The 26175-nt window shown below is 48.7% G+C and overlaps 2 protein-coding genes across 5 annotated transcripts in view; one reads left to right on the top strand and one right to left on the bottom strand.

Annotated features, from left to right (window-relative positions):
• The window catches only part of UBAP1 (ubiquitin associated protein 1), a 71008-nt gene extending 55494 nt beyond the window's left edge, over positions 1-15514 (top strand). For all 3 annotated transcript variants that reach the window (XM_062208053.1, XM_062208054.1, XM_062208055.1), the window contains 4 exons: positions 116-1039; positions 13007-13180; positions 13812-13913; positions 14485-15514. In XM_062208053.1, the coding sequence (XP_062064037.1) occupies positions 116-1039; positions 13007-13180; positions 13812-13913; positions 14485-14625 (1341 nt within the window). In that variant the 3' untranslated portion in view covers positions 14626-15514. The remainder of the gene's footprint in view (positions 1-115; positions 1040-13006; positions 13181-13811; positions 13914-14484) is intronic.
• Positions 15515-15582: 68 nt separating this feature from the next.
• Positions 15583-26175, bottom strand: part of KIF24 (kinesin family member 24) — an 80268-nt gene continuing 69675 nt past the window's right edge. For both annotated transcript variants that reach the window (XM_062208051.1, XM_062208052.1), the window contains exons 10-13: positions 23181-23290; positions 18831-20999; positions 18172-18265; positions 15583-17337 (exon numbers count right to left, since the gene is read on the bottom strand). In XM_062208051.1, coding sequence (XP_062064035.1) covers positions 17197-17337; positions 18172-18265; positions 18831-20999; positions 23181-23290 — 2514 coding nt within the window. In that variant the 3' untranslated portion in view covers positions 15583-17196. The remainder of the gene's footprint in view (positions 17338-18171; positions 18266-18830; positions 21000-23180; positions 23291-26175) is intronic.

Below are 26175 nucleotides of genomic sequence, written 5' to 3'. Positions count from 1 at the left end.
GCCTTTGACCCTGCCTGGCCCAGTTCTCTCCTGCCGACCGAGGAAGGAGTGAGTTGGGTGGGGAAAAGGGCAGTGGCCTGGGTTCACACCGCCTTTCTCTGCTCCGTTCTTGCAGTATGACTTCTCCTTGGAAAAGAAAACCATTGAGTGGGCTGAAGACGTTAAGAAAATCCAAGATGCCCAGCGGGAAGCAGAGCGCAAGGCTGAGGAGGCAGAAGCTAAAGTGAATTCTAAGAGTGGCCCAGAGGGTGATAACAAAATGAGTTTCTCCAAGACTTCAAGTATAGCCACCATGCCGCCGCCTATTAACCCCATCCTCGCCAGCTTACAGCACAACAGCATCCTCACTCCGACACGCGTCAGCAGTAGTGCCACAAAACAGAAAGTTCTCAGCCCACCCCACACAAAGGCAGATTTCAATCCTGCTGACTTTGAGTGTGAAGAGGACCCATTTGATAATCTGGAGTTAAAAACCATTGATGAGAAAGAAGAGCTGAGAAACATTCTGGTAGGAACCACTGGACCCATTATGGCTCAGCTGTTGGACAATAACTTGCCCAGAGGCAGCTCTGGGTCTGTATTACAGGATGAGGAGGTCCTGGCCTCCCTGGAGAGGGCGACCCTTGATTTCAAGCCTCTTCATAAACCCAATGGCTTTATAACCTTACCACAGTTGGGTAACTGTGAAAAGATGTCGCTGTCTTCCAAAGTGTCCCTCCCCCCAATTCCTTCAGTAAGCAATATCAAATCCCTGTCCTTCCCCAAACTGGACTCTGATGACAGCAATCAGAAGACGGCCAGACTGGCGAGCACTTTCCATAGCACATCCTGCCTCCGCAGTGGCGCGTTCCTGAATTCCCTAAAGCCTTCCACCCAAAGCAGTGCCAGGGAGCTCAATGGGCATCATACTCTTGGGCTTTCAGCTTTGAACTTGGACAGTGGCACAGAGGTGCCCACCCTCGCACCCTCCCAGATGCCTTCCCTTTCTGTCCTGTCTGTGTGCACAGAAGAATCATCACCTCCACATACAGGCTCCACGGTAAGTTTTAAATCACACCCGCACTCCAACCCAGTAGAGTCTAGAGATTTATAAATTCTTCCTAGCTGTTGCCTCCCTCACATTCTTTTCAAAGTTTAAGGCAAGATGGGAAATTGACCTGGTTATGTAAATATATGTGATTCTGGTTTCTTTCTTTTCTTTTCTCCTTTCTTTCTGTCTTTATTTGAAAGTCAGAGTTACACAGAGAGAGAAGGAGAGGCAGAGAAAGAGAGGTCTTTCATCCGCTAGTTCACTCTCCAATTGGCCGCAATGGCTGGAGCTGCGTTGATCTGAAGACAGGAGCCCAGAGCCTCCTCTAGGTCTCCCATGCGGGTGCAGGGGCTCAAGGACTTGGGCCATCTTCTACTGCTTTCCCAGGCCATAGCAGAGAGCTAGATCGGAAGTGGAGCAGCCGGGACTCAAGCCGGCACCTGTATGGGATGCCAGCACTGCAGGTGATGGCTTTACCTGTTTCGCCACAGCGCCAGCCCCCTGGTTATTTTCTTGAGGGCAAAGATTGTTACTTTTTTTTTTTTTTTAATTTTTATTTTTTTTGATAGGCAGAGTGGATAGTGAGAGAGACAGACAGAGAGAAAGGTCTTCCTTTTTGCTGTTGGGTCACCCTCCAATGGCTGCTGCAGCTGGCGCATCTCGCTGATCTGAAGCCAGGAGCCAGGTGCTTTTTCCTGGTCTCCCAGGCAGGTGCAGGGCCCAAGCACTTGGGCCATCCTCCACTGCCTTCCCGGGCCATAGCAGAGAGCTGGCCTGGAAGAGGGGCAACCGGGATAGAATCCGGCGCCCCAACTGGGACTAGAACCTGGTGTGCCAGCGCCGCAAGGCAGAGGATTAGCCTGTTAAGCCACGGCGCCGGCCAAAGATTGTTACTTTTGAAGCTGGCTTGGTTAATGTTCACTTGTTCCTCCATGCGTCGTTTTATTTTTTTAAGATTTATTTTATTTATTTGAAAGAGTTACAGAGAGAGGTAGAGACAGAGAGAGAGGTCTTCCATCTGCTGGTTCACTCCCCAGATGGCCACAACTGCCGGTGCTGCGCTGATCTGAAGCCAGGAGCCAGGAGTCGCCTCCGGGTCTCCCACGTGGGTGCAGGGGCCCAAGCACTTAGGCCATCCTCCACTGCTTTCCCAAGCCACAGCAGAGAGCTGGATCAGAAGAGGAGCAGCTGAGACTAGAACCGGCACCCATATGGGATGCTGGCACCAAAGGTCAGGGCTTCAACATGCTGTGCTACAGCGCCGGCCCCCCTCCATGCATCTTTTTGGTCTTTTTTTGCAAAGATAAAATATATGTTATGTGAGTCACTTTTTTTTTTTTTCTTTTTCTGTTTTTTTTTTGGACAGGCAGTGTGGATAGAGAGAGAGACAGAGAGAAAGGTCTTCCTTTTTGCCGCTGGTTCACCCTCCAATGGCTGCTGCGGCCAGCGCATCTCACTGATCCGAAGCCAGGAGCCAGGTGCTTCTCCTGGTCTCCCATGCGGGTGCAGGGCCCAAGCACTTGGGCCATCCTCCACTGCCTTCCCGGGCCACAGCAGAGAGCTGGCCTGGAAGAGGGGCAACCGGGATAGAATCCGGCGTCCAAACCAGGACTAGAACCCGGTGTGCCGGCGCTGCAAGGCGGAGGATTAGCCTGTTAAGCCACGGCGCCAGCCGTGAGTCATTTCTTTCCTGTGTTGCTATGTGTTATATTTTTAAAATGATTTTGTTGTTTTATTATCTTTCTTTAGTTTTAAAAGCTTATTTTATACATATAATATATATACACACATATGTATTATTTGTTCTTCTACCTTGCCCATTCCCATCTTACTCTGCCTGAGTTTAGTTATTTTTATTTCGAAGGTTTCTTTATTTATTTTAGAAAGTCAGAGTTACAGCGAGAGAGAGGTCTTCATCTGCTAGTGCACTCCCTGGGTGGCTACAGCAGCCAGTGCTGGGCCAGGCGAAGGCCAGGAGCTTCATCCAGGTCTCCCATGTGGCTAGCAGGGGCCCAAACACTTGGACCATCTTCTGCTGGTTTTCCTAGGCCATTAGCAGGGAGCTGGATCAAAAGTGGAGTAGCCTGGACTCGAACTGGTGCCCATATGGGATATCGGCATTGCAGGTGGTGGCTTTTCCCGCTGCACCACAACACTGGTCCCAGAGGATGGCCTTTTTTTGGCAGCTTGGAGTTAGTTTCTTCAGACTGGGTTGTACTTTAGTAACCAGGAAATAATTTTTTTTTTAAAGATTATTTGGAAGGCAGAGTGACAGAGAGAGAGTGACACACACACACACACACACAGAGAGACAGAGACAGACTGATCCTCTATGCACTGATTCCTCTCCAAATGGTTGCAACTGCCAGAGTTGGGCCAGGCTGAAGCCAGGGGCCTGGAATTCCATCCAGATGTCCCACGTGGGTGGCAGGGGCCCAATCACTTAGGGCCATCATCTGCTTTCTCATACACATTAGGAGGGAGCTGGATTGGAAATGGAGCAGCTGGGACTCAAACTGGCATCCATATGGAATGCCAACATTGCACATAGCAGATTAACCCACTGTGCCACAATGCAGGCTCCTCTTTTTTGTATTTTTATTTTTCTAAGTAGAAAGGCCGAGAGAAAGGCAGATCTCCCATCCGTTAGTTCATTCCCCAGGTGTCCGCGATGGTTGGAACTGGAGCAGGCTGAAGCCAGGATTCAGCAGTTCAACCCAGGTCTCTCACATGGGTGGTGGGGACCCAATTACTTGAGCCGTCAGCACGCTTCCCATGGTACACATTAGCAGGAAGCTGAAATCAGAAGCTAGAGCTGGAAATTGAACCCAGAGTCTCTGATGTGGAATATGGGTGTCTTAACTGGTGTCTTTTCATTTTTATTTTTTTAAATTTTACTGGTGTCTTTTTAAAAAATTAGTATTTTTATTTATTTTCATTTTATTGGAGGGAGGGTGGTAAGAGAAGAGTTGATTGATCCTCCATTTACTGGTCCATTCCTCAAATGCCTAGGATAGCCAGGGCTGGCCAGGCCAGTCAGGAGCCTTGAACTTCATCCAGGTCTCTTATGTAGGTGCAGGGACCCAGGGCTTTGAGCCATCACCTGCTGCCTTCCAGGATGCACATCAGCAGGAAGCTGGGTTGGAAGCAGAGGAGCTGGGACTTGAACCATTGCAGGATCCCAAGCAGCAATTTAAGCTGTATCAAATGCCTTCCCCTTAACTGATGTCTTAACTACCATGCTAATACTGCCTCATGCACCTTTTCTTCATTCATTGTATACTTTAGAGAAATTCATAGTGCTCTGGAAAAAAAATCCCCATTTCTCATTAAAGTTAGAATAAGCATGTAGAGGCCAAAGCCAGTTAATAGCAGATATCTTTCTCAAACCAGAACACTTGCCATTTTTGGACCAACCTGATCATAGAGTTTCTTTCTAGCCCATTGGGTCTCAGTGTGGGAAGGAGGTGGGCGGGTAGAGACAGAGCTGGCGGACTGTGTTCTTCTGAGGATGGCCTGACCCCTCTTCCCAGGGAGCAAAGCCTGGCTGCAGTGCTAGTTCCTGTCTCAGAGGCCCCTGGGGGTAGACATTCTTCTCCAGGATAGCTAGTGACCGAGGCAGGGGTAGCAGTCCTGGGATGTAGTTTTTGTGATGACTTTGGTTAGGCCCAGTGTTTGGTCTGAATCTCGTTCAGATTTGATTTCATCTGACTTGTTTACTAAAGTAATCATAAAAGTGGAGAAGCTCACGTTTTGAGAAGAGCAATCTTGTAATATGCCCTTTTTCTGAGTCCAGCCTAGAACCATCTGAGGAGCCAGTATCTCCTCCCACTGCTTTTCAGCCCTTCAGAGGCCTTGCCCTGTTCATGGGTTAGGCCATTTCTGCCGTTGGGTTCTCTTTCTCCAGTGTGGATGCATTCCTTACTCTTCCTAGTTACTTCAGGATAACACAAAGAGTAGCACTGGTTTGCCTTTAAATTGTATTTTGAATATTTTGTTTTAAAGATTTATTTTATTTATTTAAAAGAGTTAACAGACGAAGAGAGAGAGAGGTCCTACATGTGTTGGTTCACTCCGTAAATGGCCACAATGGCCTGGGCTGGGCCAGGCCAAAGCCAAGAGCCAGGTGCTTCACCTGGGTCTCACACATGGGCGCAGGGGCACAAACACTCGGACCATCTTCCATTGCTCTTCCTAGGCCATTAGCAGGGAGCTGGATCAGAAGTAGAGCAGCCCAGACACGAACAGGTGGCCCTGTGGGATGAAGGTGTCACAGGTGGTGGCTATACCTACTGTGCCACAATACCAGCTCCTTAAATAATTTCTTGACATATTGCAACCTTTATCTGTTAGGTATTCATAGCTCTGGATAATTTCTTATATTGCTATTACCTTAACATAAAGTTCTCCACTATTTTAAAAACATACATTCTTATGAATCAAATAGCTTAAACATTTTTTTAAATTACTTATTAAAAATTACTTATTTTACTTATTCAAAAGACAGGGAGGGAGTGATATCTTTCATTTTTTGGTTTACTTTCCAAACGTATGGAATAGCCAGGGCTGAGCCAGGCAGAAGCCAGGAGCCTGGAACTCACTCTGGGTCTCCACATGGCTGGCAGGGACCCGGCTTCCTGAGCCCTCATTGCTGCCTCCCAGGGTCTGCATTAGCAGCAAGCTGGCAAGCCAGTATGAGATGCAAGTGTCCCAGGTGGCCATGTATCACTGCTGCGTCAGACACCCTGCCCTCTACAGAACTTTTAAAAGAGGCTTACACTGAAAAATGGTAACCCCTTGCCTTACCTCAACCTGTTCTTATTTGCGTCCCATAGTCAGGCATGTCAACTCCTGTTTCTATTGGCATTTTTCTCTATTTCCAAAATGCTTACATTACTTTTTCTAGATATGTCAATTCTAGACAGTTTTCTACTTCCTTTTGGAGGAAGTCTAGTAGTGGAGGGTCTACCTCTTGTAGTAGTGACCCCCTCCTCCTTTATCATGTTATAATTTTCCAAGTGCTTTGTCTGTTTCTTCTTTTGGCTTGTGTCTTTCATATTGGTGGCTTTGGGTTCCTGTTCTTTCTATTCAGGTTTAAGAGTGAGGCACTTAAAAATCAATAGGCCCATGTGTTGGGGCATCCGTGCTGATCATTAACCTTTGCTTAGGTCAAAAGTTGGCTTTGAGGGGGAACTCCTCAAAATGTTATCAACTAAGCTTGTTTTCAATTACATTTTCTCCAGAGAATTTTGTTTGAGAGCTGAGGAAAGTTGAGAAGGCTAATATAGACTTTTACTTAATACTCAGCTTCTTTGACCTACCTCTGCCCTGCCCTGTGCCTGGGGTCCTTACCCTATTGGGTCTCTGGTTCACATTTGCAAGAGATTGAACCTGGAGGCATGGGGTGGAGAAGGTTTGCCGATGGTTTGTGCCTTTGCCTTATCCCAGCAGTACCTGGTGCTTCCGTCCTGTGGTCTGATAGAGTGACTCTCCTCTTTCCAGTTGCTTGCTTTATAACTTCATTGCTTCTGTCAGTTACTGTCTGTCCCTCTAATAGCTTTCTGTGTTCTAAAATGTCATTGAAATATGTTGTCCACTGCTGTCCTGATTTTTCCCCATTGACCGTAAAGGTAAATATAATTTCAATTCTTCTGTTACCATTTTAGTGGGTGTGTCAGTCAGCTTTTTATCACTTTAACTACAGAGAAGCCACTTACAGGAGGCTTATTTCCTGCTCATGGTTTTGGAGGGTCACAGTCTGAGACGGCAGCCTCACTGGTCTGGCGTCTGCTGAGGGCAGTGACTGCTGGAGTGTGAGTGGGGGCATCTGTGGTGAGGCAGGGAGGACACTTGTCTCCTCAGAAAGCTGCCACGACGCCACCCAGCAACCTGATGATCTAATCACCCCAAAGGCCTCTACCTTCAGACACCATAATTGTACTAAGTTTCTATCCTTAATCTGTTAACCATTAACGTTAATCCATTGCTTAGTAACATAAGACTTTGGGCATCAAGCCTTTACTGTATGGCCTCTGGGACACGCCCAAATATCCAAACCATAGCAGTGGATTTTTGGCAGATAGAGAGGGTAAAGATATTTGGTCAGTTTGTTACATTAAATGAAATACCTTCTTTGAAAATCTTAATGGAATTATTCTTATTTCACAACTATTGATGATGATTACCAGTAAGTGCCAGGCCCACGCCAGCTCTGAGAATTCAGAAATGCACTGGCATGCTAACTAACCCTTGGGTGCTCACGGTATTGCACTATGGCAGCTGTGTGACCAAAACACTGTGGGACTACAGGCGGGAAAGAAGCTGCAGCGTGAGTGGCTGTGTGTGCACTCGCAGTGGAATGGTAAGGAAGCATTTGGCAAGAATGGCAGAAAAGCTGTCCTGCAGGCGGGCATTTGGTGCGGCAGTTAAGTGGTTGTGTGCATCTAATATCACAGTGCCGTGTTTCAGTCCCAGCTCCTGTTTCTGATCCAGCTTCCTGATAAATACACACCCCACAAAGCAGCAGATCAGATGGCTCAAGTACTTGGCTCCTGCCAGGCTCCTGGCTTCAGGCTTTCCCAGCCCTGGCTATTGCAGGCATTTTAGGAGTGAACCAGCAGATGGAAGCTCTCTTTCCATCTTTGTGCTTACCTTTCAAATAAAAATGAAAAAAAAAAAAAAAAATTTTTTTTTAAGATTTCTTTATTTATTTGAAAGGCAGAGTTAACAGAGAGAGAGGAAAAGAGAGAGAGCTGGTTCTCTCCCTAAGTGGCAGCAATGGCTAGTCTGTGCCAGCTGGAAGCCAGGAGCCAGGAGCTTCATCTAGGTCTGCAACATGGATGGCAGGTGCCCAAACACTCCAGCCATCTTCCTTTGCTTTTCCCAGGCCATTAGCAAGGAGCTGGATGGGAAGTGGAGCAGCTGGGGCATGAACCAGCATCCACGTGGGATGCTGGTGTTGAAGGTACCCACTATGCTATAGTACTGGCCCCCAGATTTAAAAAAAATTTTTTTTTAGAAAAACGTTTCTTGTCTGGCACAGGACTTGGAGGTTGCATAGATATAAAAGACCCTGTAGAAGCTTTGCAACACTAATAGTTGTATCCTCTCACAAACTTACCTTTCTACAAATGCCAATACCTATTTTGGAAAGATATTTTAATAATTCTTTTTTCTCTATATTTTTTGCTCATTTAAGTATGCAGCACTGTAATCTTTGAATATGAAAATTTTAAGCCAGAGTCAACTTGTTCCCCTTGAGAAATAAGCTTTATCTTTTTATTGAAACAATAATGACAAAGGGCTACCATGAATGCAGTAATGGTACTGAAGAAGTTCTGTTTTAACCAAAGAGCACTACATATATTTGAAAATAGAACTGTAGATATTTGAAAATAGTGCCCTGGATTAAATGACTATCATTTCGGGGCCAGCGCTGTGGCGCAGTGGGTTAACACCCTGGCCTGAGGCGCCGGCATCCCATATAGGCGCCGCTTCAAGTCCCGGCTGCTCCTCTTCCGATCCAGCTCTCTGCTGTAGCCTGGGAAAGCAGTGGAAGATGGCCTGGGTCCTTGGGCCCCTGCACCCACGTGGGAGACCTGGAGGAGGCTCCTGGCTCTGTATTGGTGTGGCTCTGGCTATTGCGGCCATCTGGGGAGTGAGCCATCGGATGGAAGACCTCTCTCTCTCTCTGCCTCTCCTTCTCTCTCTGTGGAACTCTGACTTTCAAGGAAAATAAATAAAAAATCTTAAAAAAAAAAAAGACTTTTTTTTTTTTTAAAGAGATTTATTTTATTTATTTGAAAGAGTTACAGAGAGAGAGAGAGAGAGGTCTTCCATCCACTGGTTCACTCCCCAGATGGCCGCAATGGCTGGAGCTGCGCTAGTCCAAAGGCAGGAGCCAGGAGCTTCCTCCAGGTCTCCCACGTGGGTACAGGGGCCCAAGGACTTGGGCCATCCTCCGTTGCTTTCCCAGGCCATAGCAGAGAGCTGATTGGAAGAGGAGCAGCCGGGACTAGAACCAGTGCCCATATGGGATGCCAGTGCTTCAGGCCGGGGCTTTAACCCGCTGTGCCACAGCGCTGGCCCCAGTGACTGTCATTTCATTATCATTTAAAAATCTCATGTGTCTCACAGAGCACATACAAGGATACTTCAGAAAGTCTGGAAAGAATGGATGGAAGTACATAGCAAGTTATTTTGGCACAAAAAATTTTGAAATCCATGCATAGTTTGTTTTTTTTCTTTTTTTCTTTTTTAAATGCTTCACTTTTGGGGGTCTTCAGAAAGTTCATGGAAAAATTAAAAAAAACTGCATGGATTTCCAAATTTCTTTGCCCAAAATAAACTTAACTAGTTACAACATGTCTGAACAGAAGTGTGAGGCACTAAGAAGGATAAAGCATCAGTTTGAAAACAGCCCGTCAGAGCAACATGAATTCTGCTACAACCGAAGCAAGTGCAAGCGTCAGTTTCCTGATGGATCTGGAGGAGGAAGGATGAAATCACTGATGTTTCACAAAATATTTATGGGGACAGTGCCCCAAAGAAACCAGCAGCTTACAAGTGAATAATTCATTTAAAGAAGGGACAAGACAGTGAGGAAGGAATGCGAATAATTCATTTAAAGAAGGGACAAGACAGTGAGGAAGGAAGGCGAAGCTCTCAGTGACAAACCATCCACATCAGTTTGCCAGGAAAAAATTAATCGTGTTCATGCGGAAATGGAAGGGGACCAGTGATTCGCAGTAGAAACAGTAACCAGCAGACACTATCGACATCTCTTGTGGTTCAGTGTACACAGTTCTGACTGAAAAATTAAATGGATGGCGGCAAGTGTTCGGTGGGCAGTTAGCTATCCATGTCCCACGTCAGAGAGCCTGGGTTCGAGTTCCGGCTCTGCTCCTTATTCCAGCTTCCTTCTAATGCATCTTGGGAGGCAGCAGTCTATGGCTCAGGTTTTTGGGGGCTCTATGGGATATCTGGGTTGAATTCCCAGCTCCTGGCTTTAGTCTGACCCATCTGTGGCTGTTAAGGGCTTTTGGCAAGTGAAACAGTGGCTGGGAGATCTGTCTCTGCCTTTCAAATAAATAAGTTAAAATTGGGGGAAAAAAAACCTGTGGGGCAAACTTCCCTGTGCCAACATTGTAGTGCTTGGATCAGCTGCAGATACGAGCAAAGCTTTCCGTGGAAATTTTAAATATTTCTTCAGAGAATTCTGAGAGATGAAACATGGCTTTACCAGAATGATCTGAAGACAAGCACAGTGAAAGCAGCAGCAGCCAAGAGGGAGGTAGAAGTGTTCCGGAGGAAGACTGGTCACCAGCAGAGTTCATGCTGTTTTTTGGGAGGCATAGGTATTTCCGTTTTTGCTTTCAGGAGGCCCCCCAAAAATAGTAACTTGTGCTTATCAGGACAGTGTCTTGAGGAAGCAGCCGCAGCCTGGAAAGCCTCCCCAGCGTCCTCTCCACCACAGTGCCTCTGCTCACTCTTATCAAATAAGGCCAGTTTTGGATGTTTCAGTGGGAAGTTGTTACATGTCTACCTTATGGTCCTGGTTTGGCTCTACTTCATAATTGTAAAGAGGATCTTTCAAGGACACCCATTTTCTCCAGCTTATAATGTAAAACACTGCAGCGACGTGATTGAACTCCCAGGACCCCCCAGTTCTTCTGAAAAATATATTGAATTTGATGGGGCTTATGTTGGAAATAGCTTTTACATTTTTATCTTTTAATTCCCTTTTTCCAATGAACTTTTGAAGTCCTTTCATATCCCCCCTCCCCCAGTCTTGTTTCTGAATGTCATTTTAAATGACTAACAGTCATACTGTTTATTATGCACCTACCTGATATCCCATGTTGGATATTTAGGTTGCCTCTAATGTTTATTACAAATGCTGAGATTGATATTATTATTCCTTGCCTATAGTTATTAGCTTTTTTAAATTTCTTTATATTATCACTCAGAGCAGATGAGCAGATAAACGAATCTGAACAGTTTTCAAGCTTTACCTTTAGTAGATTTCCCCCAGCAGGTTATGTGAGAGTTTTCTGTACATCTTTTAAAAATAGATAATCTTACTGTTTTTTAACATGTAATTTGTTAGGAGTGTATTCCTACATCCCACCAGGCTTTCAGGAGGCTTCTTGGCTGGGGCATGTCACGTGAGAGCTGACACTGCTCTTTGGCTGTTGGTATTGTTGAGCTCAGGTAGAGCCTATCTCTGAAGAGAGAATTTTTGGCTCTGCTAAATGGGGCTAGATTGATGTGATTCATTCCCTAGGCCCTGTCACGACTCCTGTAACCTAATGACAGCCCTGTGACTGGGGTGCTGAGAGCATTTTGTGGGGAAGATGATTAAGAGGAACAGAATGAAAATTTTTATAAGATTATTTATGGGGATGGCGCAGTGCTGGCATCCCATTTGGGCGCCCGTTTGAGTCCCTGCTGCTCCACTTCTGATCCAGCTCTCTGCTATGGTCTGGGAAAAGCAGTGGTTGATGGCCCAAGTCCTTGGACCCCTGCACCCATGTGGGAGACCCAAAGAAACTCCTGGCTCTGGATCGGCACAGCTCCAGCCTTTGCAGCCAATTGGGGAGTGAATCAGCAGATGGAAGACCTCTCTCTCTGCCTCTCCTCTCTCTTTGAAACTCTGACTTTCAAATGAATACATATATTTTTTTAAAAAGATTATTTATTTGAAAGAGTTTGAGAGATCTTCAATCCACTGGTTCACTCCCCAGATGACCACAACAGATAAGGCTGGGCCAGGCTGAAGCCAGGAGCCAGAAGCTTTGCAGGTCTCCCACATGGGTACAGGGGCCTAAGCACTTGGGCCATCTTCCACTGCTTTTCCAGGCCATTAGCAGAGGGCTGGACTAAAAGTGGAATAGCCAAGACATTAACTGCCAGTGTCACAAGAGTCAGCTTTGCCCACTATGCCAGCAGCCTCTAGAATGAGTTTTTAGGGTGTTACGTAGTCACGCTGGCTTTCCTCAGCAGACTTTGAGGAGGACATCTGGTTACAGCTGTGTAACTCTGATCTAACTTCTAGGACAGAGGGCTCCCTGGTGCCTAACCTTCTTCCAACCCCTACTCTCCTATAAAAAAGGGAACAAAATTCTAAAACATTACTTTCTGGTCCCTGGGCCAAGTTGTAGAACTGCTTGTGACCATGTTCCCGTGATAGATGGCCTCTTTGGTCTAGTAGTGAGCTGCCTTTGCCCTCAGGCCTGTTTTTCTGTAAGTGGTGGGAAGAGTTAGTCGCAGGAACGTGGACACCCATCAGATTGGGGTGGGGTCCAGGGGCATGGAGCAGGCTCACTGTAGGCAGGACAGTGGCAGGGCCCTAGTGTCCCCATTCTAGACTTTGGGGGTAAGCCTGGTATAGCTAATCTTCAGTTTTGGCTCTGCAAGATGAAGAGTGGTAGGTAGTGTGGGGCAGAGCAGGGTCCCCTCAAAACACGGGTCCTGATGACTTGGACATGCATGGGAACAGCACTTGCAGCCTCTGCCCAGCACAGACAGTAACAAGGATTTGGACTGGGATATGTTAGCTCCAGAGTGGGAGTGCTGGCAGTGAAGGGCCCCTTCAGGTCTGATACAGTGGCCTGGGGAGATGCCACTGTGTCCTGCCACTGGCAGCCATGGAACTCTTTTTCTCCAACTCAAGCCCAGGGGATTTGGGCCTAGAGGGGGATGTGGCTGTTGTGCTTTTTCATCCTGCAAGGTGAGTTGAAGACAGAGTAAGACCTGCAGGTGTCTTCCCAGCATCTCTCCCCCTCAGCTGGCAATTCCTACCCCTCTGCAGAACACCTAGCCAGCACCGTGGCCCTTTCTCCTAAGCAGACTCCTTGGCTGAGGGCTTGACTCGCGTTAGAAGTGGCAAACCCCTGGACTGGGCCATCACAGCGACAGGTCTGCTGGGGCCCGTCTTTTCCTCTCACCTTGATCCTCTTATTTCTCCAACACCAGGTTGCCCCTCCTAATTTCTCAACGTCACAAGTGCCCAGCTGTCCCCAGGCCTATTCTGAACTGCAGACATTGTCCCCCAGCGAGCGGCAGTGTGTGGAGACAGTGGTCAACATGGGCTACTCATACGAGTGTGTCATGAGAGCCCTGAAGAAGAAAGGAGAGAATATTGAGCAGGTGAGTGAGCGGTCAGCACAGAAGCAGGTGCTCAGCCAGGAGACGGGCCTCTGGAGGTGGTGAGTGCCAGGCTCTGCTCCTGTGTACCCCCTCCCTTCCTGTGGGTCTGTGGGGCCTCAGACAGGTGTTCTGTCGGAGAAGCGAGCCCCTCACCAGCAGAGTTTCTCTTCTGGAGGCTGCTCTAGAACCCAGGCTTAGGGAGAGCCTTGGGAGTACTGGAACTGTTGGACTGTTACCCAGTCCTCGCCGACCCCCGCCCCATAAAGGGCCAGACTAGGAGTGGGTCCCAGGTCATCTTCTAGACATTTCTTTCCATTTACACTTGTCCAGGCAGTCAACAGGGTACTGGAGTCTTAACACTCTGGGGACATTCTCTGACGGGCTGTGCAGGTGACATTCTGGGAGATGTGAGTCAGCTGTGGCTACAACTCCTTTGCAAAACGGCTGCTCATATTTAGAAAGGTATATACACCTCTCTGTTCTGTAAGTAGTCACTGAGGCCCCACTGCATTGGATACAGTTCAAGGCATAAACTCAAGTCCTGTCCGGAAACTGGTAGCCTGGGTGGGCTGGGAGCAGACTTGTTTGCGTCGTGACAGTAGGTATCCAAACTTCCTCTTTGTTTTCTTAGATTCTCGACTATCTCTTTGCACATGGACAGCTTTGCGAGAAGGGCTTTGACCCTCTTTTAGTGGAAGAGGCTTTGGAAATGCAGCAGTGTTCAGAAGAAAAGGTGAGACCCTTCAGGCTTCACGGGAACCCCCTGGAAAGGAGGAAGTGTCCTTCTCCCCCTTGGTCACAGGCTCCTTCCCTTGCCAAGGAACTGCAGGGTGGTCTCGTGTCTAGGCAGGCTCTGCTTGACTTGGGTAATACATGGGCTTATCTAGAATCCCAATGAGGGGAAGGGAAAATTGACTTGGGCCAAAAGCCAAACTTAACGATCACCAGGACGATCACTAGTCTCTCCACCTACCCTGATCCCTGGAGAGCAGCTGTTTCGGAGGTCAGTGGCCCGCCTTGGTCAGTCTGGGTGGAAGGACCCAGATGGAGGTCAGCAGGAGGTGAGCTTAGCTAAGGGTGGCTCCTGAAGGGTGACAGGCAGGCTTTGGTGTCAAACCTGCGTGACCTGGTTTCCTCCACCGCCACCCTTTGCTTCCTGAAGAACCTCAGGGAGACTGAGGTGGCTCTGGCTAGAGGGATGCAGAACCCCCGTGACCTCCAGGCCCCTTCCAGACAAAATGCTCCGTTGCTATGTTGTGTTGGATGGCTGGGCCCTTTAATCTGTGTTCTCTTCTGTCCCTTAGATGATGGAGTTTCTTCAGTTAATGAGCAAGTTTAAGGAAATGGGCTTTGAACTGAAGGACATTAAGGAAGCTTTGGTATTACACAACAATGACCAGGACAATGCTTTGGAAGACCTCATGGCCCGGGCAGGAGCCAGCTGAGACCAGGCCCTGCCACAGCCCTGCCACGGAACCACCACCCCCAGGAAGCCCCTGCAGAGCCCACCTGTGGGGAAGGCGAAGGGGAATACTTCTGGATTTTCTTTTGGGACTTAAGACGGTCAGGCGTGGAGACTGTGCTTGTCATTCTCCACGAGTGCAGGGCCCGAGCTGGGGAGAAGCGGGAAGATTTGGGCATGCTAATGCCCCCAGACCTGTCCTGGCTTCTCTATTAAACGTGTTTGTACCTTGAGAAGTGTCCTTCCCACCTGGGCCCTCCAGAAAGACGAGCTTGGTCTTCTCTTGGGTCTTTACGTCCTCAGCCCTGGCTTGGCCACCAAGAGGAGTCAGGGAGAAGTGGGGGAGAGGGCCAAACTCAGTGCTGCTTTGGGGCTCGATGCTTCTCCCTGCCCCACACTAGTGGACTGAACTCTAATCCAAGTTGAGTACAAGTGAAAGGTTCTTCCAGGGTTTCATTCCCCCCTCAACAAAGCCTCTTAGTGTTACACTGGTTCTGCAATGTCTGCGGTGCGAAGAATGCACTTTTATCCAGGGGCCTGAGTTTGTCTTTCGCCAGGCAGTCACTATGCTTCCCTGCCCCAGCCTGTCTCTCCTGATGTGGTTTGGACCACAGTCTCTGCTGCCCAGGGTTACAGAGCCCCTGCTCTAGGAAACAGTTGTCAGTTTAACCCTTGGCCCCTTCGCAGCACATTCAGTGGGCGAGACAACAGGCCACGGTGCCGTCACCCAGCACTAACTCCACTTCTGTTCTTGGACAGCCTCTCCCCCTTGCAGCCCACTGCTTTAGAATGACACAAGTAACACCTAGTCATAGAAATCAGTCTCTTTGGTTTTGTATTATGTTGAACATTAAAAATCTAAATACAAAGAATATACAGTCTTGAATCTAAAATAATTTGCTAATAACTATTTTGATTCTTCAGAGTACTACTAATAAAAATCTAAAAGGTATATCCTGCCATGCTAATTTCTTTATTGTCAAGGGCTGTTTTAGTGAGGGGCAGAGTGGGTGGTAAAGGGACTTCCTGTATAGATTTGCTGGGGGTGGAACATGATCTAACCAGCTTCTCTCATTTCAGTACTTTCTTCCTACTCCAGGCCTGTGAGACCCAGGAACAGGCCCCTGCAAAGGCAGGTCCGGACCAGTGCCTTTAAACCTGACCTGTCTCAGTCTCTGGGCAGAGGACACCGACCTTGCGGTTAAGACTTACTGGAAGGGAGACAGACTGGGCCTTCAAGGGAATGCAGGAAATCCTCTTCCTGTGAGCAGCAGCAGGCGTTTACTTGCTCTGTGTTGGAGCACCTGGTTTGAGTATAATAGAACTAGATGCATCCCTAAAGTTTCTTGTCCTTTGTTCCACCGTCCCTCTTGGGCTCTCCACAAAGAGTGGGTCTCGGGTTTTTCAAATGATCACGTGTGGAGAGGCTGCATAGCCTTAGCGCCAGGAAGCACCAAGATGGAAGCAGGATGCCCTCTGGTGGTCAAAGAGTGGTTAGGGCCAGAATGCTGCAGACTGGAACAAGCTACTTGGTTGACTTGGCCTTTTAACTGAGCCCTCCTTTTAAAACATTAAAAAGTTACTCTTTACCTGAAGGAAATTAAAGGTCACACAGCAATGACCCAGGCTGTGATAAATCTCAATTTGTCCCTGGACGGCCTTGGACAGTGATGGGCACTTGGAGACCTCTTCCTTGCCTTGAGCGTCTTCCTGCTGAAGAGACAGACAACAAGCAGTACCCAGAACTATGTGTGTATACATTGAGTCACTGTTGACTGGAGTACTGCGTGCCAGGGCCTGTGAGAGGCGGTGTAGCTGGAGTGGCCAGGGTGCCCCGGGACAGCACACCTGGGATGCAGCCTCTGGAGCCTTGCTTGAGACCCTCCAGCTCCTCAAGGATTCCATGAAGGGTGTGAATGAGGAAGCATGGGGGCATTGCACAGCCCTGTCACCCCGGCAGAAGTCAGAGATGTGAAAAGGAACGCAGTGACATGGACACCCTCTTTTTTTTCTCAAAACTAGGGGAAGGGAACTGTAAGCCAGAAGCCATCACATCTGCTACTGAAGATATATCAAGGTTTATTCATTTAAAAATTTCAAAACATTCTCAGTAACACTGCTGTTTGTTTAGGGCCAGTGTTTAAATCTTACTAGACAGAACTCAGCTGATAAAGCTTCTGGGTCAGCAGGTTGTCCGTCCTTCCCTAGAGTGTGTGTGACCTCTGATCTCCAGAGGTCAGATACCACTAACTACCCCATCCTCCAGTCCTCGAATGTAACACCACCCACAGGGCGCTAGGTCCGACTGTACTCCCTCAGACAAGGACTTAGTAAAGCATTCTCTTCTAGCTCTAAGCTCCCTTTCTTCTAGCTGCTCCTGTACTGGGGACTGGGAGGGACAAGGCTCATCGAAGGCCATGTGTGTTGAGACGAGGCTAGCACAGGCAGTACAGAGGTTCTGGCATGTGCAGGGAGGACTTGACGGGCCACCTCCAGCCCGAGGGGCTGGCACAGGGACTTGCACTACCCCCACCGTCCCGTCCAGGATCTTGCTTTAAGACACTGCTGTCCTCTCAGGGCTTGCAGCTGGCCTGTGGCAAGTGAGGTATACCTGCAGCTGGCTCCTCAGACTCTGGATGCACTTGGATTTCAGAGCCATGATTTCATCCAGCTGGGTCACAAAATCTTCAAAATCCTGAGAAAGGAAACAGGACAAATGGAGCTTTTGTTCTGTTTTGCCCTCCACCAGATCTCTTTTTCTACTTCCTTTTCTAAACAGGAAGATTTCAGAATTCACCAGCAGCAGCTGAGAAACCATCAGCATTGTTGCAATGGCACGGGATGGGGCCCAGTCTTCTGCGTGTGACACTTTCCAGATAGAGGTGTATTCTGATAGAAATGCCTCTGGTTGGGGCCAGTGCTGTGGCATAGTAGGCTAAGCCTCTGTCTGTGGCACTGGCATCCCATAAGGGCACCCGTTCGTGTCCTAGCTGCTCCTTTTCCGATCCAGCTCTCTGCTGTGGCCTGGAGAAGTAGCAGAAGATGGCCTAAGTGGTTGGGCCCCTGCACCTGCATGGGAGACCCCGAGGAAGCTCCTGGCTTCAGATCAGGCTAGCTCTGGCCATTGCAGCCATTTGGGGAGTAAATCAGTGAATGGAAGATCTCTCTCCCTCTGTAACTGTCAAAAAAAATAAATAAAAATCATAAAAAAAAAATGCCTCTGATTGCATGTGGGTGCTATGAAGAGTCACAGGAAGAGGCCCCAATAAACCACTAGGAAGGCAGAGTGGTTGGGGATAGAAGCTGAGAACATTTTAGCCAGAGAATGGGGAGTGTGGCACCATATTCCAACAGTACCTGTCCTGAGTAGCAAGCTGTACTGGCCAGGCAGGAGGCGGCACAAGGCTCAGCATGATGAGTGTGTAACTGCCCCCATATGCTGCACATGACCACGGTAAACAAGGCTGTCCATCAGACAAGTTGGAAGCCAATTCTCAACAGCCCCAAGTGTCCCACCAAGGCCACTTACATTAGATGCTAGCTGCCTCACCAGAGTCTCCTCCTTGAAGCCCAGCTCGGCCATTTCATCCAGCTGTTCCTGGTGTGCCTGAATGACCACCTGCCTGGGAACACCAGAAGGGACACAATGATTCTCTTGGCTCCCCATCTTCTCCCGGGCAGCTGTCTGGAGCTAAGCCTCAATTCTAGGCATAATCTGCATTTGCCCAAAGTGGTCAAGGCTTTGAGCAAAGCCAGCTCATCACTTACCTCCTCTCACTTGTTCTTTCTCGGGACTAGTCAAGGGATCCAGGAGCACCACCAAGGAAAGGGGGCGTTCTGGGGGCTCTCAAGCTGCCCTCTGCCCCCCAGCCACACTGAGCAATGGGCTAGGTGCTGCTGCTTCACAGGAGCTGTGCAGCAGGAAGGTTCTCGAGGCTACAACCACACTGCAGCTGGCACCCTGGGCACAAGGTGGAGTCTGCTTCCTGGGGGGACACAGGGACAAAAGCCGGGGACTGGGGCTAAAAATGGAAGGATCTGCCTTTTTTCAGACTCTAGTGATGGGAAGAGACCATGGAGCAAGCAGCAAGACTGTCCACCAGGGTAGCCTGCTCTTTGTCCATGACAAAACATTGAGCTGGGGTGAGGGAGTACCAAAGGGGCTCTTGGGGAGAAAGCCCAACTTACTGTGCTTGCGCTACAGTGGGTTGATGGAGTGTCCCGAGTGTCCTTGCAGCCTCAGGAGAGCAGCCGGGGGCCAGGGGAGAGTTGGGCTTTGCTAAGCACCTGGAGATGGGCCTTCGCTTGAGCCACAGGATGTCCTCGTTGCAGCAGGGCAACTTCGAGTCTGCAGCGGAACCAAGCTCCTGCCAACCGAGCCCTGCAGGATGTTCTCTCTCCTGGGCCAAGCACTGGCCAGCCACTTCATTTCTTTCTGTTTGTGTAGGTCCAGAACAGGGTACCCCAATATGCAACGTAGAAAAGGGCTTTCCTGGGAAACCCCAGGAGCCACCCAGCTCGCTCTCAGCATCGTACCGCTCACTACCCACATGGTCCTGGGAGAAGAGTGCAGTCTCTCTACTCAGGCAGGCCTCTCCCAGGCCAGCCTCCCCATAGGGCAGCTTGTCAGGGGGGTGCTGACGAATGGGTGATGGGGACAAAGCTGGCAGATCACCACCAGGCTTATCATCAGGAGGAGATGAGGACAGCCACAGGTGTCCAGTTGCTGAAGACACTGGCAAAGCAGCTGCCTCTATATCACCAGATGCTGCTGTGCAGCCCACAGCTGGTCCCACCGTGCTCTCTGCTGCTAGTCTGTGCACAGCCCCTCCCTGGACCAGCTGTTCCATGGGAGAACCCTCATCGTCTGGGTTCTCCAGGAGGGACACTGTGAGGGGAGCCATCAGGCCAGAAGCACAGTCGGAGCCCACCCCTGACTGCCCCGCAGAGCCCTCCTGGAAAGGACTGCTGCCTTCCTCCGTCCTGCCTGCCTGAGTCGGGCAGTCTTCACAGGCTTCTCTTGGGGGTGTGGTGCTTGTGTCTCTTCGGTCTGGGGGCACAGAGCAAGCGAAGCCGTCTTCCCCCGGGCATGAGGAGCTGTCTTCTGCCTGCCCAGGAATCCCACTCCTGAAAGCTCCCTGTCTGCCATCAAAGGCTGGACCTCCACCTCTTTTGTCCCTCACTACAAAATCTACCTGTGGGCAGTAAGGCCTCTCTGCCAGGCTGTCTCCCGGAGAAGGCCCCGAGCAGGTGGAGTCTCTGCTCCCATCCAAGGGCACCTTCCTTGGGCTGTGGCTATGATTGAACGCTGCTCTTCTGTGGCCCTGGGGGTCCCTGGAGTATACCCAGCTTTCAGCTTTCTCCTCACCGCCTGCCCTGGGGCTAAAAAGGAGACTCTGAGGCCTTTCTGACACGCGTTCCTCAGGACCTGGGCCCCTGCCCTGATGAAGGAAGAACGAGCCTTCGCTCTTCTCCAGAGTGCTCCTCTGACTGGACACATGCGAAAATGAATCTTCACTGAAATCGCTGTCATCAAGGTCCTCAGCTTGGGCTCCATCCTGGCTCTCAGAATGACCCTGGAACACAGGAGGGGTCTCATTATGGCGCCGAACCTCTGGGGGCCTGTACTGGCAGAAAAACCTTTCCAGTGGTTGGTACTTCAACTTCTGTTGGAGGAGAGGTGGCTGCTGGAACTGCTGGTGATAAAAACGCAAATGTTCCTCCCTCTCTTTCTGATGCGGGGGGATGTTTGTCCAAGTTCCAGGAGCAGGCCTGGCAGACACGCCTTCCTTGTCCTCTGCTGAGTGGCAGGTGCTTCCAAAGGCGCGCTCGACTCGTGACATAAGCTGCTTCTGTACTGGCTGCACAGTCTGCACTTTCTTGCACTTGGCAGGTAGCTTACCATGCACTAGGCCTTCTGGGCACGGGGTCCTGCTTCCCCACGTAAGGGTAGTTTTGTTGCCCATTTGACTTTTCTCCGAGCCCAGTGGTGCGGACTCCTCTTGCTTTTTTTTAGCCAGAAGACCAGACTGCATGGTTCCTTTCGCAGGGCCAGTCTGTATGGCCCACTCCTGGGGAGGACTGCCTCTGGAGCCCCCCCTTTCAGGGACTTTAGGTACAGAAGCAAAAGGGATATTGGGTGGGTGGCTGGCCAGAGGATTGGTCTTCCCTCTTGTGGAGCCAGATGCTACCGTGAGTGACTGTGGAAGGCCCAGCTTGACTTTTTTGGGAGAATATTTGTCCCCTGGCAGGACCACAGCGGGGCTCTGAATTCGTTTTGGAGAGGAGTTTCCTGATGACTGACTTCGACTGGTGGCTGAAGCACAGCACTTAATGCCTTTCTTTAGCTCTTTGACCCTGCAAATAAACCATTGTATAGTAAATGTGTGTTCTCACATGTTCTGCAATTCCTTTTCTATAGCTTTCATGGAAAACTAAAAACAACAAAAGTATTACAAGGATTGGCAAGGCTTTTTTTTATTAAATATGGGAGAGAGTAAGAGGAAAAGGGACATTCTATTTCAGCATGACGTATCTGCCCTGCACCTGAAGAAAAGAGGGCTGGGCTGGTACTATGGTGCAGCAGGGAAAATTGCCACTTGAAATGCTGGCATCCCAAATTGGAGCGCTGCTTCAAGGCCCAGCTGCTCTGCTTCTAACCCAGCTCCCTGCAAATACACCTGGGAAAGCAGTGGATGATGGCCCAAGTACTTGGACCTTGCCACCCACATAGGAACCCAAGTGGAGTTTCAGGTTCTTGGCTTCAGCCTGGCGGCTGTCACAGCCATTTGGGGAGTGAACTAGTGGATGGAAGGGGTGTGTGTGTGTTGTGTGTTTCCCCGTCACTCTTTCAAATAAACAAAAAGCTGTGTCTTTGAGGACGTAAAAATACAGCCAACATTTCATCAGAATGATCGGAAGAGTTTTACAAACCACTGCAGCCCAAGTGAGGGCCAGGCCAGGGAAGCCAGTGTCAGAACTGCACTGTACAAGGGCATAACAAGTACATAGAAAATAAAACATAAGTTTATTTTGCTATATTTTTAAAGTAAAGTAGAAATTTTTTAAAAGAATGCATGTAATTTGAATTTTTTTTTTTTAAATTATGCGGCTGGTGCTGTGGCGTAGCAGGTAAAGCCACCACCTGTAGTGCCGGCTTTCCATATGGGTGCTGGTTCGAGTCCTGGCTGCTCCACTTCCGATCCAGTTTTCTGCTATGGCCTGAGAAAGCAGAAGATGGACCAATTCCTTGGGCCCCTGCACCTGTGTGGGAGACCCGGAGGAAGCTCCTGGCTCCTGGCTCTGGATTGGTGCAGCTCCGGCTGTTGCAGCCATCTGGGGAGTGAACCAGCAGATGGAGGACCTCTTTCCCTCTCCTTACTTCTGCTTCTCTGTAACTCTGCCTTTCAAATAAATAAATCTTTTAAAAAAATGATTTATTTGGAAGGTAGAGCCACAGAGAGGAAGAGACAGAGTTAGAGAGAAAGATACCTTTTACACATTGTTCAGACCCAAAATGACCATAACACTCAAGTCTGGGCCAGGCTGACGCCAGGAGCCTCAAACTCCATCCAGGTCTCCCAGGTGGGTAGCAGAGGCCCAAGCACTTGAGCCATATTCTGCTGATTTCCCAAGCACAGTATCAGGGAGCTGGATAAAATGGACCAGTCAGGACTTGAACCAGTGCCCCTGTGGGAGTGCCAGCATTGCAGGTAGGGCTTAACTTACTATACCATAACACCAGCCCCTATTTTATTCTAATTTATTTGGAAGGGAGAAATGCAGAGAGCTTCTAACCTCTAGTTCATTTCCCAAATGCCTGCAACAGCTGCGGCTGGGCCAGGCTGAAGCCAGGATCTGGATCTTAATCTGCATTTCCCACACTGGCGGCAGGGACCCAAGTACTGGAGTCATCACTTGTTGCCTCTCAGGGTGTACACTAGCAGGAAGCTGGGCCATTAGCAGGGCTGGGATTTGAATCCAAGCACTCCAACATGGGATGCAGAGTATTATAAGTGGCAGATAACTGCTGCATCACAGTGCTTGCCCTTGTACAAAAAATTCTGAGATACATGCTTAAAGCTGGGGGCGTGGAGGGGTGGTGGGGGAGGGGTTGTTTTCTAAAAAGTTCACAGGAAAGGTGTAACATGTCTGCTTGCTCTCTCCTACATAGCGCTAAGTGATTCTGTCTTGGCAAATAATAGGTATTCTATCTCTTATAAATCGGGCTGAGGCTAATCAGTAGAAGAAAATTCTTCTACTGAAGATCCCACTCCAAGTTGAAATTCCATTTTACACTAGCCATTGGAAAGCCATCGATGGAGTGAACTTCTGAAGGCATGTGTCATCTTCCTCGCAATACAGCTGCACAATCAGGGCCTGCCAGGTGGCGTTGCTTATAGCACTGCCTGCTTCAAGAACAAGGTTAAAGAGCTCAAGGTCAGAACTCTACGTGTATGTGAGCTACTGCATACACACCCACACGTATGCAGACACACACGTGCACCCACAAAGCCTGCTGCCTGGGAGCTGACTTACCGGTCAGCATAGCGCAAGGTGTTCAGAGTGTGTTCGGTGGCCACATGGCTTGGTGAAATGTTGGCGATCATGCAGGTTTTGGCGTTGCCAACGAAAGAGTCCTTCAAGACCTGTTTAAAACAGAAGGCAGGTCATGAAGCCAACTGACAAGGGCATAGCAAATGCCTCCTAAGTGCAGAGCCCTGTGCCACATTTCCCCTCTGACCACAAAGAGGCAATTCACAAAAGAAAATACCAATGATCAATAAGCACAGAAAAAGGTACTCAACACCATTAACCAAAGAAATTAAAATAAACCATTTTTAAAAAACTAATATTTTTTGCCAGTAAGATGAAAAAAGACTGATGATTTCTGTGCACTGTGAGGGCCCAGGGAAATACATGGACATGAACCATGCACCATGAACTGGGATAATTTCCTGCAATAGGCAATATGGTCCCAAATATAAAAAATATACACACCATTGGTTTGGCAATTACACTTTTATGACTTTACATTAAGCAGGTAATTGCTCAAATGACCAAAAAAAGTACACATAGGATACTCATTTCAAAATTATTTATAATACAGATTTAGAAATAATTTAGGAGTCTATAAACATGTAAACATGTCACAAACTAAACAACTATAATATAACCATTAAAAATGATTATGTATATCTGTACTGAAGAACATGTAGAGGCCGGAGCTGTGTATAGCAGGTTAAGCCTCTGCCTGTGGCACCAGCATCTCACATGGGTGCTGATTTATGTCCCAGCTGCTCCTCTTCCAAACCAGCTCTCTGCTTATGGCCTGGGAAACAGTGGAGGATGGCCCAAGTGCTTGGGCCCCTGCACCCACATGGGAGACCTGGACAGAGCTCCGGCTCCTGGTCTTGGCCCAGCTCAGCCCTGGACACTGCGGCCATTTGGGGAGTGAATCAGTAGATGGAAGCTCGCTTGCTCTCTTCCCCTTTCCCTTCCCCCCCACTCCCCCTCTCCTTCCTTCAAACTTCCTCCCACCTCTCCCTGTAAATAAATAATCCTTAAAAAATAAACCTTTGAGTGAAAAAGGTGTATGATTCTATAATTCTGTGTAGCTACATGGGCAGAGAGATGACTGGAAGGATGCTCACTATAATGTGGAAGCAATTATTACTGGGTGGGTGGGGGAGTTTTAAGGCCTTTTGCATTTTCTTTGTATTTGTACATACTGTTTGGATTATTTTAAAATTCACAGAAACACATTTTCTGGAGATAGCAAACGTGTTTTACAAAATGATAGTGCTAAGGCAGGCTTGGGACTAACCCTGTAAGAAGGTTCAAAGTCATGTTTGAAAAGATAAAATCTAACAGCTATTTTTGTTTTGAAAATTTATTGGCCATCGCTGTGGCTCAATAGGCTAATCCTCCACCTGTGGCGCCAGCACCCTGGGTTCTAGTCCCGGTCAGGTGCCGGATTCTATCCCGGTTGCTCCTCTTCCAATCCAGCTCTCTGCTGTGGCCCAGGGAGGGGGGCAGTGGAGGATGGCCCAAGTGCTTGGGCCCTGCACCCGCATGGGAGACCAGGAGGAGGCACCTGGCTCCTGGCTTCAGATCGGCGCAGCGCGCCGGCTGTAGCAGCCATTTGGGGGGTGAACCAACGGAAAAGGAAGACATTTCTCTCTCTCTCTCTCTCTCTCTCTCACTGTCCACTCTGCCTGCCTGTCAAAAAAAAAAAAAAAAAAAAAAGATTTATTTGAAAGGCAAAGTGACAGAGAGGAACAGAGAAAGACAGACAGACAGACATCTTCCATCTGCTGGTTCACTCCCCAAAGGGTGAAGCCAGGAGCCTGGAACGGTATCTGGTCTCCCACTTGGGTGGCAGGGGCCCAAGCACTTGGGCCATCTTCCACTGCTTTCCTAGGCGCAACAGGAGGGAGCTGAATCAGAAGTGGAGAGCCAAGGCTCAAACTGGCACTCACATGGGATGCCAGTGTTGCAAGCAGTGGCTTAGCCCACTATGCCACATCATTGGCCCCATGCAGCTGAGTCATTATAGGTCCTATGAGGCCACTAGACTACAGCACAAAGTAAAAATCCCTCTCACAAGTTAGGCTGGCTTCATTCTGCAGCACACAGATCCTCTTCTAGTGCACAGGACATGGTGCTCAAAGGAACCCAGGGTACCCATAACCATCTTCACAGGGGTCTATACCTAGACAGACCCCTCCCCATGCCACTCTCCTGCAGCCATTATAGATACTGTTTCATTGTCTACTGGTGTTGTCTGTTAATAAAGTGGCACATTTTCATGATGAAAAAGCAAGCTATAATTACTTACAGTTCAGAATAGTCATAATTTGCAAAATTTTTGTGTAGTGTTTCTTTTATTGCATATTATTTTGATTATAAGATAGTAAGTTCACTGGCACCATGGCATAGTAGGCTAAACCTCTGCCTGTGGTGTTGGCATCCCATATGGGCACCAGTTCAAGCCCTGGCTGTTCTGCTTCTGATCCAGCTTCTGCTAATGGCCTAGAAAAGCAGTGTACCCTCCTGCACCCACATGGGAGACCCAAAAGAAGCTCCTGGCTTCAGATGGGCCCAGCTCCTGTCATTGCGGCCATTTGGGGAGTGGACCAACGAATGGAAGACCTTTCTCTGTCTCTCCCTCTCTCTGTAACTCTGCCTCTCAAATAAATAAATAAAATCTTTAAAAAAAAGACAAATGCAGACGCACAAATACCACTTGATTTCTTAAACGAGGCATCGAATTCAGTCACCCTTAGAAGCAGAAATTATAAATAAATATAAAAAGAAACGAAGTTCTGGGGCTGGTGCTACTATGGCATAGTGGGTAAAGCCACCACCTGCAGCACTGGCATCCCATATGGGGCCAGTTTGAGATCTGGCTGCTCCACTTCTGATCCAGCTTCCTGCTAATGCACTTGGGAAAGCTGTGGAGGAGGGCCCAAGTGCTTTGGGCCCCTGCACCCATGTGGGAGACCTGGAGGAAGCTCCTGGCTTCTGATTG

Source organism: Lepus europaeus, chromosome 12, assembly GCF_033115175.1.
Source record: "Lepus europaeus isolate LE1 chromosome 12, mLepTim1.pri, whole genome shotgun sequence".
In the NCBI taxonomy this organism is placed as follows: Eukaryota; Metazoa; Chordata; class Mammalia; order Lagomorpha; family Leporidae; genus Lepus; species Lepus europaeus.
Note: the sequence above shows the minus strand (reverse complement) of the source record. Positions and strands in the feature narration are given on the sequence as shown.